At 46.6% G+C, this 12,500-nt stretch overlaps 2 protein-coding genes across 6 annotated transcripts in view; one reads left to right on the top strand and one right to left on the bottom strand.

Moving 5' to 3' along the window:
• The window catches only part of aralar1 (calcium-binding mitochondrial carrier protein aralar1), a 432,346-nt gene that overhangs the window by 55,918 nt on the left and 363,928 nt on the right, over positions 1 to 12,500 (top strand). The gene's annotated exons all lie outside the window — the stretch shown is intronic.
• LOC139760904 (arylalkylamine N-acetyltransferase 1-like) overlaps positions 3,524 to 12,500 on the bottom strand; it is an 84,158-nt gene continuing 75,181 nt past the window's right edge. For all 5 annotated transcript variants that reach the window (XM_071684678.1, XM_071684673.1, XM_071684674.1 and 2 more), the window contains 5 exons: positions 11,693 to 11,955; positions 10,031 to 10,171; positions 8,817 to 9,038; positions 8,191 to 8,320; positions 3,524 to 7,761 (listed from right to left, as the gene is read on the bottom strand). In XM_071684678.1, the coding sequence (XP_071540779.1) occupies positions 7,547 to 7,761; positions 8,191 to 8,320; positions 8,817 to 9,038; positions 10,031 to 10,171; positions 11,693 to 11,955 (971 nt within the window). In that variant the 3' untranslated portion in view covers positions 3,524 to 7,546. The remainder of the gene's footprint in view (positions 7,762 to 8,190; positions 8,321 to 8,816; positions 9,039 to 10,030; positions 10,172 to 11,692; positions 11,956 to 12,500) is intronic.

Below are 12,500 nucleotides of genomic sequence, written 5' to 3'. Positions count from 1 at the left end.
TATTATTATTATTATTATTATTATTATCATCATCATTATCATTATTGATGATGATGATTGTTATAATATAATGATAGTATTATGATTATTATTGATGTTATAATCATGTAAACAATTAGTCGTGCTGCAGTAAGGGAGGAAGGAGTAGTGGTGGTGTTGTCTTCAGCGCTGCGTTAGTTGGAATGACGGGGAGACACGCATGAGATGTTATTATTTCGTCTACTAATCATTTTCCTGTGCATGGGAATGCGTTGTTTTTTGTTATGTATCAGGCCAGTCAGTACGGCTCAACCCGGATGAAAGCCTCTCCATTTCCTCTTGCTTCTGCACGATATTTTTTTCACTGCCCCATTAGTCGCAGCTGCACCTCAGATTGAAATGAATGTTGATGCGTTGTGTTGCATATATTGGAGCGATATTATTTTTGGGGGGCTGATTCTCTGTTGCATTATTGTCGTCCTTGGTATATTACAGTGTCTGTATTGTCCTGCATTTTGTTATCATTGTCTTGGCTGGTTCTGTATTTGTTCTAGTATAGTTTCGTCTGGTGATGTTTGACTGTATTCAAGTTCTTTGGTGTTGCTGTGTTCCAGTATTCTCGTAGTAAGTGGCTTTTTGTGTTCTAGTTTTATTCTCCTGGCCGTAGAGCATTGTATCTGTTTTGACCGTTGCTGTATTCCTGTATTATTTTCCAGTGTGGTGCTGTAATCCAATATTATTGTATTGGACGCCATTATTATTGTTTTCGCTGGTACTGTATTGCAGTAACTAGTATGGCAGTATGATACAGTTTTATGGGCTGGTACTTTATAGTTTTTTGATTGTCTTAAGTGGTATTGTATTATAATTGTTTTGGCTGATACTCTACCGCATTATCATTGTCTTGGTATTGTACTGAAATGCTGTTGTGTTGGCTGCTTGTGTATTGCAGTACTGTTGTCTTGTGTGACATTTAAGTGTAGTAGAACTGTGTTGGCTGGGACTGTTTTGCTGTATAATTGCCTTGGCTTGTACCGTTACAACGTCATTCGCTGTTAATTATGTGTTGCAGTGTTAATAATCGTCATGGCTGGTACAATATCATTACAGTATTATTACAGTATAATTGTCTCTTGCTGTGTTGCAGCATTACTCCCTTACGTGATATTGTATTGCAGGATTATTGTATTGGCTGGTACTGCGTTACAGTATCCGTGTCTTGTACTCTGTTACAGGGTTATTCGGCGTTATTTCCCTGCTTTGTGTTGGCAGGTAATGTTTCACAGCGTTAATGCCTTTCCCTCACGTAACAAGTGTTACTGTATTAGCTATCATCTTCGTGCCTTGATGATATCACGAGCTGTAGATGACACTCTCCCCTCTTCCTCTTCCCCCTCTCTCTCTCTCTCTCTCTCTCTCTCTCTCTCTCTCTCTCTCTCTCTCTCTCTCTCTCTCTCTCTCTCTCTCTCCCTCCCTTCCTCCCTCCTTCCCCCTTTCCCCTTCCAACCCCCCCCCCCCCTCTCTCTCTCTCTCTCTCTCTCTCTCTCTCTCTCTCTCTCTCTCTCTCTCTCTCTCTCTCTCTCTCTCTCTCTCCCTCCCTCCCTCCCTCCCTCCCTCCCTCCCTCCCTCCCTCCGTCCCCCCTCCTTCCCTCTCTCCCCTTCCAACCCCCCCCCCCCTCTCTCTCTCTCTCTCTCTCTCTCTCTCTCTCTCTCTCTCTCTCTCTCTCTCTCTCTCTCTCTCTCTCTCTCTCTCCTCCCTCCCTCCCTCTATACCACCCACCCCCTTTCTACTCTCCCCTCCTAACCCCCCCCCCCTCTCTCTCTCTCTCTCTCTCTCTCTCTCTCTCTCTCTCTCTCTCTCTCTCTCTCTCTCTCTCTCTGTACCACCCACCCCCCCTTCCTACTCTTCCCTCCTAACCTCTCTCTCTCTCTCTCTCTCTCTCTCTCTCTCTCTCTCTCTCTCTCTCTCTCTCTCTCTCTCTCTCCCTCCCTCCCCTCCCTCCCTCCCTCCCTCCCTTCCCCTCCCAGCAACTCTCTCTCTCTCTCTCTCTCTCTCTCTCTCTCTCTCTCTCTCTCTCTCTCTCTCTCTCTCTCTCTCTCTCTCCCCCTCCCTCCCTCCCTTCCCCTCCCAGCAACTCTCTCTCTCTCTCTCTCTCTCTCTCTCTCTCTCTCTCTCTCTCTCTCTCTCTCTCTCACGCATTTTACCTCCTCCTCTCACTGTCGTTTTCTCATCAGGTCACTTTTCCTCCCCCATCTCATCTCTCCGGCTCTTGACCTTCTGTCTGCCCTCCCCCCTCCCTGTCCTGCGTCTCTGCCTGTATCTTCCCCCCTCTCCCTGTCACTTCCCCTTCCTGTCTTCCCTCTCTCTGTCTGTCTTACCCTCCCAATTTCTTGTCCTGTCTCTTCTTGTCTTCTTGTCTCTTCCCTCCCTTTCTCATTCTCTCTCCCTGCCTTTTCCCCTCCCTGTTTCTTTCTTCATTCCTCCCCTCCTCTTCTGTCTTCCCAACTCTGTCTCCTTCTTCTTCCTCACTGTCTCTTTCATCTTCCTTATGTTTACTCTTGCCTGTTAGCTCCCCTCCCAGTCCTATCCTCTTCCAGTCTCTTTCACTTCCTGCTTATTTCTCCCTCCGTGTCACTTTACCCCTTCCTCTGTCTTTTCCCCTCCCTTTCCCTTCCCCTCTCTCTTTCTTCCCCCTTCCTATGTCTTGTCCCATCCTTTTCTTTTCCCCTCCCTGTTCCTTTCCCCTCCTCGTCTCACCTGTCTCAGTCCCTCCACACCAGTCTGTCTCTCCTTCTCCTTACCTCTTCTCCTCCCCTTTTCTTTCTTCCTTCCGGTCACGTCCCCTCCCTGTCCCTTTCCCCCTTTCTGTCTCTTCCTTCCTTTTTCTTTTCCTTCGTTTTTCTCTGTGCCTCCCCCCCCCACCTCCACCCTCCGTTTCTTCTTACCTCATTACCCTTCCCTGGGTCTTCCCCCCTTCCTATCACTTCCCCCTTCCTGTGTCTTTTCTCTTCTCAATCCCTTTCCTCTCCCTAGTCTCCCATCCCCTCCTCCCTTTTCTGCTTCTTCCCTTCTGTCTCTTGTCTCATTTTATTTCCCACCTCCCTGTCTCTTGACTGTACCCCCTTGTCTTGCTCCCTTCCATTTCTCTTGCCTCCTCCTCGTCTCATGCCCCTCCTTCTCTACTGCCCCCACCCCTGTCAGTTCCCTGTCTTTTCCCCTGTTTGTCTCGTACCCCTCCTCTCGTTTCGTCTGCTCCCTTCCTGTCTCTTTCCCTTTTCCTGTTTCGTTTCTCCTTCATGCCTCTTTTCCTCCCCCCACTCCTTTTCGCTGCCCCCCCCCTACCTCCCTCCCTCCTTTCCGCTGCCTCTCTCTCTCTCTCTCTCTCTCTCTCTCTCTCTCTCTCTCTCTCTCTCTCTCTCTCTCTCTCTCTCTCTCGTTTTCATCATCATCTTCATCACAGTTTCTTCCTCCCTTTCCCTTGTTCATACGTGTTCTGCACTCACGAGTTACCCCACACCGAAGGATCAGATTGAAACACAAGAACTTCATTAACCATTTATCATTTGACATTCGTTATTTTTTTTTTTTTAATTTCAGTGTCATTACAGTGACATACTCGGCCGCGCCCCTAAACCCATGGGCAGCTGGCCTTGTGCCACCAGAACAGTGTTCTACACCAAAAGGAATATTTCACACATAGAAATTGTCTTCAAGGCTTCAACAAGAACAGAGATAACAACATGTATACTTTACAGTGGTCATAGTATATGTATTTATATATATATGCATGTATACAGATCTCTAGGCTACGGCCTGTGGACAACCGCCAACACCACTCGTGTCAACGTGCCTCTTTGGACCTCCAAAGAATCAGCAGGTCTTCTTGCGCTACCCTTCGGCAAGGGGAAACTACAGAATGAATTTCGTTGGTCAGAGAATCCCGACAAAGGAGAGATTCTACGGCTCTCGGCACTGGCTGAGTACGTGTTGGCGTTTGTTAGGGGGGTTTTTGACCATACAGCTGGCTACGATGCGGACAAGGGAAGCAGAGGTTAATAGTCGTGGGTGGACAGTCGGATGACAGCTGGTGTGTGACGCGCCCTCTGGCTCAGGGGCGGAGCACCTGCAGGAGCTTTTTTGAGGGGGTTGGGGGTTGGGTGATTTGGGGGTCGATTTGGCTGGTGGTGGAGGAAGTGCTTAAAGAAGTTTGGGGATGGGAGACCTGGCAGGGGGATTATTTTTCTTATTTTCTTTTTTTTTTTTTCTTTGCATCTGACGGGGGTCATCACCCACTGCTGCCCCTTCCTTCCTCGCTCGCAAAGAGAGAGAAGGAGGAGGAAAGACACCCACCATCGACTGCTGACGATGGTGATGGCGTCAGTCGGGAAAGGCGGGAGAACATGTCTTATCGCACCATATATATTGTTGCAGGTAGGAAGACTTCGTGAGTTATAAAGTAGGAGTTCCGCAACAAACTTGCAAACCTGCGCCTTTCAAACGACAGCAACGGCAGGAGGAAGGGCGTTGTCACCCTAGCCTGCCCCCCACGAGCCATGCCCGCCCGCTCAGGTGATGTGGTTGAGGTGAGGAAGGTTCATGCAGGCTTTTAATAGCATGACTTCCCCCTCGCGAAATAAGAATAAGGTAGTCTACTGTGTGAGAGGGGGGTCCCTTTTTTTTTTTCTTTTGTATTTGAGTCATCGTAAATGCAGGGGTTGAAGTTAACATGGTCATCCAGGAGTATGGAGTTACCCATCATAATGGACGGCCTTCGTGTGATAACTCTTATCGCTGCCCCTCGTCCCTGTCATGTCCTCTAGTTCCTTTCCATGTCCTCGATATATTTCTCTCTCTCTCTGTTTTCCCCCCCTTCAGTACCTCTTGAACCCCTGCTTTCCCTACTGCAACGGATGCTCCACCCTGTGACCAGATCCTATGTATGTATATATATAATTCCCCTTAAAAATGGACATAATGAACTAATTCATGATAATGGTAATGAGCCGAATAGAATTGTTAACACGAATTTTGAACATCTTTTTTTTTTTTCGTTGGTGATTTGCGTGAAGGTATGTGGGCTGCAGCCCTAGAGAGAGAACGCCAAGTTCCACAGTGACAAGGTACGGGACGACACTGGCGGTAAGCTGTAGAGTGTAGTGGGGAGCGAAGGGCACAAAACAACATCGTAAAGAAAACACCGAATAGGAGCGTAGAAGGTGCAGACTGTGGTGGTCTCGGCCATCCTGTGCGTTTATCATCCCTGGGACAACAGCCGCAGGACACGAGCCTCCATAGTCGGAGTAATTGTCGCATTATGGACCGTCTTGTACCTCCGGGAGGCGTTACCTTGCCTTGCTTTACCACGTGACGCTTGCAGAGCGCTAAAGACGGTGATCGAAGCGCTGTACGCTCCCGAAAGATGCTCCTGGATCTTTCATGGGGCCAGTGTGAAGCGTCGCATCTTTCCAGACAGCAGGAGCTTGGCTGAGGCAGCCAAAAGCGTTTGTTATATACCCGTGCTTCTAGTATCCTGCCGCCCGAAGCATAACCTAACGTGGCTTGGGTGAGGAAGCTGCCCATCGGAATTGTCATACACAGAAAAGAGGGAGTTCCACTTTGATCCCTGTGTTACTAACGATGACGACACTTAGGTCGGCTCGCGCCGGCTGCTTCGTCCTTCGAGTACGTCCCATAAGGCTGAGTTGGAGGGACTTAGCTGTAAAGTCAGGGCACACCGGACCTCATATCCCGACCCGACTGAGTCTTACCTTTCATTGACACAGAATACACCTACTGGTAGAGTGATAACTGGGAGGTGTGTTGTGCGCCAGTGGTCTGCTGTAAATTGTCTAACATATCAATATAATAATACTTCGACTTGGACGCAGCAGAGGACACTGAAAAATGTTGACAAGCACGTTCAATACATGACGATTGGCGAAGGTAGGCTGGCGGCGGTATAACTCGAGGAGGGATTTATGATATGGAAGTACGAGCTAGGAGAACGTAAGACAAAAGTCAGTCGTGTTTGGTTGGTTTGATTTCTAGTGTGGAGACGCTGCTTGATGTTTACATATATATAAAAAAAAAAAGTGAGAGTCAGAGCTTCTTCAGTTGCTAGAGTGGGCTTCAGCGGGATATTCTGTTTGACTTTCTTCGACGAGAACCTGAGCTGCTACTTCGACTTTCCTCTGACCTAGGTATTGCGACGGAGGACAGAACTTCGACGACGGAATTGAACTTTCGAAAGCCAAGAGCATTGGCGGAAAGCTCAGAAGATATCTTCTTAACCATTTTTTTTTTCGCGATTATTTTTATATACTTTTAAACCTCTATATATTTATTCAATAACTTTGATAAATATATTTGATGAAAAACTCTGTAAAACAGCTCTTAAAACGTGCTTAGACTATGCATGAGGGATAACATTTGTGTGATATATGTATATATATGAATTATCATTATTGTTATATCTCCCACTGCTGGCTTATCCGGCGGTAGACGTATTACGTTCAAGGAGAGGAATACCTGAAGAACAAGATTCTATTCATCGTACACGGTCAAGCAGGCTGTTCTGTACAGTTATGTTTGGTGGTACGATGAACAGTAGATCAATTGTGAGCTATTACCTGTGACACAGCAGTTTGTATACCTGTATCACTGCTACTTGAGATATATATATATACATATATATATATATTTATATGATTTTATGATTTGCGAAATATATATAGATAATTGCCCAGATGATTCATACCCAACTTTCGTCCAACTGTATGGTATATCTCTTACCAATTTCGTCATTGCATTTCGTAATCTCGTAACACGATGTCTTTGCTGAGTGTATTTCCGTAAATCACTTAAGTGTTTCAAGCCCTTAACTAATGACCGGAACGGTTCTCTGAAGTGCACACCTGCCTAGTTGAAGGAGTGTATATACATATGTCTCAACTGAATTGCTTGAAAATGGGTAAGTTGGTGCGTCTCCTAAGGTTGAAGCCGGAACCCAGTCGATTATACACAAGACTCAAAGAGAATTTAAGGCTTGACTTGTTGCTTCTGGCCTGGTGAAGCTGGTGATTCGTGGACTTTTGTAAATGGCACGGGGGAAGAAGAAGAAGATAAAAAAAAAAGAACACCACACACCCCCGATGTTTTAATGTCGTACGATCAGTGTTGGTTGGTGTTGCAAAAGACTACCGTTATCTATAGATGAAATGCTACTTACACATTCTATGGTATGGATTATCTGTGTGCGGAATATACAGTTTTCATGTACCGTCTTACAAAGCGTACTTCATGAAAATTAACCGTTGAGAGAACTGGACTCTCTCTCATTCTTTCTCTCTCTGTCTCTCTCTCTCTTTTCATGAGTTAGAGGGGGAAAATTTACATTGACCCGGCGTTCAGTGGTTGGCTTGAGCTCGTTTCAGGTAATGTAGTGTAGCCAGTCAACGGTGTTGGCATTGACGTGTACGTAGCTGCTGCTGCAAAAGGAACTGTCCTCCCTAGAAAAAAAAAAAAAGAACTACTAATCTGAGTTGTTGGTGGCTGTGTTGTTGTCATCTAGCGGCTGCCGGGGTGAGGGCGAGGGGCTTGAGACTGTTGTTGGTCTGAGTTGTTGGAGTCCAAGGGCTCGAGGATCTTGACGGAGACCCGGGCAGAGGTGTGAATGCCGGTGTTGGGGAAGGCGATGCGACCGTTCTGCCGGTACTGGGAGTACTGCACCTCCCGGATGGTCTTGAAGGCGTGCTTGCCGAAGATCTTGGCCGAGAAGATACCTGTTGACACAGACGAGACGCGCGCGCGCACAAACACACACACACACACACACACACACGACGTATGTTAGGCACTTGTGGTTTGTGAAGGTGGAGCCGAAGCTAATTATAGTTAGGGTGGTGGGGGAGGTAGCTTTGTGTGGATGGTTAAATTAACTGAGAAAAAAGATTATCTTCAAAGAGTGAAAAGAATGATATTAATGCAGTATTTTAATTGTTTGTTTTTCATTTTTAAACCAATGGAGAAATTGGACGTATGATCTACTTATTTATGGCGATATGGCCGAGAATGATATTCCACTGAAAATCCATTACTTTTTTGCTCTTATGTTTACCTTTGAGTAAAGGGGGGTTTGCTGGGTACGGGGTATTCATCATGACATTATGCACAAGACTCCTTCTCCTCCTCCTCCTCCTCCTCCTACTCACCTGTGGTTTCGGCGACAAGGCAGCTGAAGCCCTGGGTCCTGGCGACGTTACAGCTCTGTAGGACCAGCATAGAGGCGATGCCCCGACCTCCATACTCCTTGTCCACGTTCAGCAGCTCGAAGTTGAAGAACTGTACGGGAAGAAACTGGTTAGAAGTGGCCTCTCGGGTCAAGGCACTGTGTGGTAGACTTAATAGAGTGAACGTGGCCTGGCGAGATGTGTTGCGGATTGAAGATTTACGGGAATTATGAAGGCAGTTTATTCAATCTCTGTAGTACTTTTTTTTTTTCAATGTGATTGTTATAGATTTTTTTGGAGGGAAATACAGGGTTAGAGAGGATGTCTGAAGTTTGAGTGATCGTATTGTGAGTGTAGTTTATTCTATTTGGAGTCTGTGAACCCTAAGTGATTAACGAATAGCCTACGGACGGTGTTGCGTGATGTACTTGTGGGTGGCAAGTGCGAGTTCAGACGGATGTCAAGTCTCTGAATTTCATTAAAAGGATGACATATGTAAACATTATCTTGTGAACGCCTGTTGGTTATGAGTAAAAAATCATGGAATCCAACGGGTGATTCTTCATACCTAGAGGAAGTACATGAGCGCCCCTGGATCATAGATGTACCTTGTCGACTTTGTACTGGCCGAAGAAGTCGATGTCGCTGGCAAGTTGCGTGAGGAAGGAGATGATCTTGAACATCTTCGGGTCTCTCTGGGGGTCTATCCAGGCCAGGAAGTCGTCGGGCCCGGGGGCGTCACCGCGCTTCTTGATGCTGTTGATGGCTACGCCCACCAGCCGCCCGTTCGACGACTCGTCTATCGCCATCACCGAAACGCCGTGGCTGATCTGACGGAGGAACGCCAATGTGCATGGTCATACCGAGGGATCGCAAGGGATTACAGGGGCTTTGGTTCGTCGTGGGAATAGGGATTAGAAAAAAAGAATAGGCAAGAAATAAGTGAGAGAAGAGAGAAATTTGAGAAGATCCGTAAATCGCCGAGGAAATTATTAGTTCCTGAAGGAGAACCTGGAGGGAACCTGATTGGAAAGACATTATCTGGTTGGGGACGAGGCCATAAGAGAGATGAACGGTTACAAGCAAATGAATGGGCGTTTGGGAAGGTGTGATGAGACAGGGAGCCAGACGAATGGCAGACGCACAGGTATCAACCCCCCCACGTAAATGAAGAGTATCGGAGGGACGAGCTAAAGACGATGGGCTTGGCACAAGGTATGACATCCTGGGCGACCTGCTACTGATTGGCGACTGCAGAGACGGCTTTAAAAGAATTATTATGATGGGGTTGGTAATGACAGTGAGTTATGGATGCTTGTGATGATGATGATGACGAAGAAGAGAGAGGAGGAGTGAAATGTTTCATATCATCCTAGTTGTGTGCCCGAGCGCAAGGAGCTGGGCCCGAGTGCCTCAAATCAAGTGAAGGGAAATGTATGAAGGAAGATGAGCGCATCGGGGCGAACCTTGCGACTAATTTAAAAGTGTTGAGCCAGCCGGAAAGCCCTAATTGATAGTATGAGGTCCTTCAACTTGGAGCAAAGTTATATTACCAGTTGAGATGGAAAGGGAAGGTTTCCGAGGTATCAGGGAAGTTATATGACAAGGTTTTGTGGATAGGAAAGCTTCCTGAAGTTATCACATATCGTATACAGCAATGCAGAGTCGTTTCGACTTGTGGGTCACTCATAAACTTTGGTAATAGCCGAACTAACTTGCTAATGTTATGAGAAAGGCATTTAGTCAGACCTTAACAAGACAGCAAAAAGTTAGAAAAGCATTTACTGATGAGGAGGGGTCCGAGTGTGCAGTGGTTGCTTACCATGTGGGGCAAAACTTTGGAGAGCCAGTGGTCGACCTCCCTCGGGCTGTCGAGGTAGAGAGCCTTCCCCAGGGGCTCATCCTTGAAGAAGTGGTTGCACAGGAGGTCGACGGCTGCGTCGCTGTACTCCTGCGTCAGGACCTGGGACGAGGAATGGAGAGAGTGAGTGTTCATGAACCACGGCAGTATAACTCTCATGAGCGTCTTGCGTACGATGGTCACAAATTTGGGTGACACATGAGCGGTGAGAATCGCCCGGTCGACAAGTTCGTAGTCCGTGACATCATGCACTAGTGAAGATATTGCCTAGTTCGACATCAAGGCGTCAGTAGATTTCATTATAAAGACCGTAATTGTTGACGTCGGATATTCGTCGCTACGGACCAGGAAGAGATCAGCCTGTCAGTCATTGGAAATCACTCGTGGAGGCACAGATAGATCCTAGTGTCAACTGAAGGGCGTGGTGGTGTCACCTTTATCTTAAAAGAACGTTGCCCGCAGGAATACACGCAACCTTAGCTTTTACCTTAAAAACTTTGGTTCTCCAAATTACCTGCCGTACGTACCTAACTGGTAATTGCTTCTAGTTGCAGATCTTAGTGATGTTTTATGTAAAACGATGCAGGACGTTGTTCATTCTCTACATTTCCATGCCAAAATGGCCTGAGAAGACGAGCGCACTGGAACATCCTCTTTATGTATCCGGCACACACACACACACACACACACACACACACACACACACACACACACACACACACACACTGGATTGCTCTTGTAAAATTTCTCTTGTTTTAATATTCCTGAGGTTGGCTGGCTGTCGTCCTAAGACTTAGTGGCCCAACGCCTGCGCATTTGTATCATAAGATCATCTACGTCGGCCGCCATGCTTCCCACGTTCTTTCTGATATTGTATTTGTGTCTGCATAAGAGCCTTTGAGACGTCACTCACTGTCGGAGAGTTTCTTGTTGATGTTAACTCTATCTAGTCTTTGGAGGTTCTGTCGTTTGCCAAGACTGAAGTGCCTCCATCTCTCTCTGATGTGGAGCTCCAGCGAGGCGACTGTGTCGTACCACAGGGTAGTTTGTGTGGCCAGTATTAATTTCTTCGTAATGGGTGTTATTAATGTCAGGCTGGCTGGCGCTCTCTCTCTCTCTCTCTCTCTCTCTCTCTCTCTCTCTCTCTCTCTCTCTCTCTCTCTCTCTCTCTCTCTCTCGTTTTTCTTCACTCGTTATCTTTATTTTATTTTTGAATTGCATTGGTCTGTGGATGATATGATAAGTGGATTGTATTATACAGAAGTATCTCTCTTCCATATTCATTTTATATACTTAACTCCTCGAGTGGAATCTCACCAGGGAATTGCAAAAGCTATCCTGTAAAGGCCTCCGGCGGGAACCAATTAAAAAAACATTATATATTTTACTCGCCGAAGGCAGGCAGGGAGGCTGGCTGCGCACGTAATATTTTTTTTTAAACCGCCTGTAGTTAAATAGACATCACCACATTATAGTCTTTTTCTGTTTCATACGTAACATAAGGGCCCACAAAATTAAGGAAGGTTTTGTGGTAGTACGAGTCGTTGCACTCGTGTATATGTGATAGATGTGAACCTAAAATAATGCAGGAGTTAAGGCAAATTACAGGTGACGGAAACTTACCTTGAAGACGATATTTTCGTCGTGTTTATGAAGGACATCGGGAGGCAGCTCTGGTTCGCTGGGCAGCTCTGGTTCCTCTGGCTCCTGCACCTGTTGCTGCTCTTGTTGTTGTTGTTGTTGCTGCTGCTGCTGCTGCTCCAGCTCCTGCTGCTTTGCCTCCTCCAGGCTGGCTGTAGTTTGGGCCAGGGGCTCCTCCTCCCCTGAGGCACTACCTTCGCCGCTTTCTCCACCTCCTGCCTCCTTACGGCGTGCCCCCAGTGGAGCTGTGGAAAGGAAGAGATAACGTTAACCATTGTATTAAAGGCATCATTTCCTCTTAGGCACATATTGTATTGTATATTTGTTAATAATGGGACTAAGTGATACTGTATCCTCTGTTAAAGATGAACATTTTTAAGTTTACATTCGGACCAACAACGGGGCCAGTTCAGTAGAAGCTCATTGTATTCGTTGTGACACGTTTCGGAAAGCATTTTCATTTATTAGTGGTAGGCGTAGGGCCTCTCAGTTTTAACAGCAAAAACACGGCTGAACTTGGCTCAGTGCCCTTCAGCATCCCTGTGCAGTGTGACCTTTTGAACTCGTTTGCCGAAGGGAGTGTCGTATAAATCAGTTTCCTCTCCGTCTGGCGTAGACTTACCACAGAAAATGTACATAAACCACCCGGACTACTGGGGAAAACGAGCGTGTTCATCGGGTACTAGCGTAGATGTGAACTCCTTAAAGTCGTGGAGGACATTATTCTACAGGCCAGCCAGTCTAGCTACAAACACGTTGAGTTTATTTGATTGTAACGGGATGACATGTT

Source organism: Panulirus ornatus, chromosome 38 (assembly GCF_036320965.1).
Source record: "Panulirus ornatus isolate Po-2019 chromosome 38, ASM3632096v1, whole genome shotgun sequence".
NCBI classification, from domain to species: domain Eukaryota; kingdom Metazoa; phylum Arthropoda; class Malacostraca; order Decapoda; family Palinuridae; genus Panulirus; species Panulirus ornatus.
Note: the sequence above shows the minus strand (reverse complement) of the source record. Positions and strands in the feature narration are given on the sequence as shown.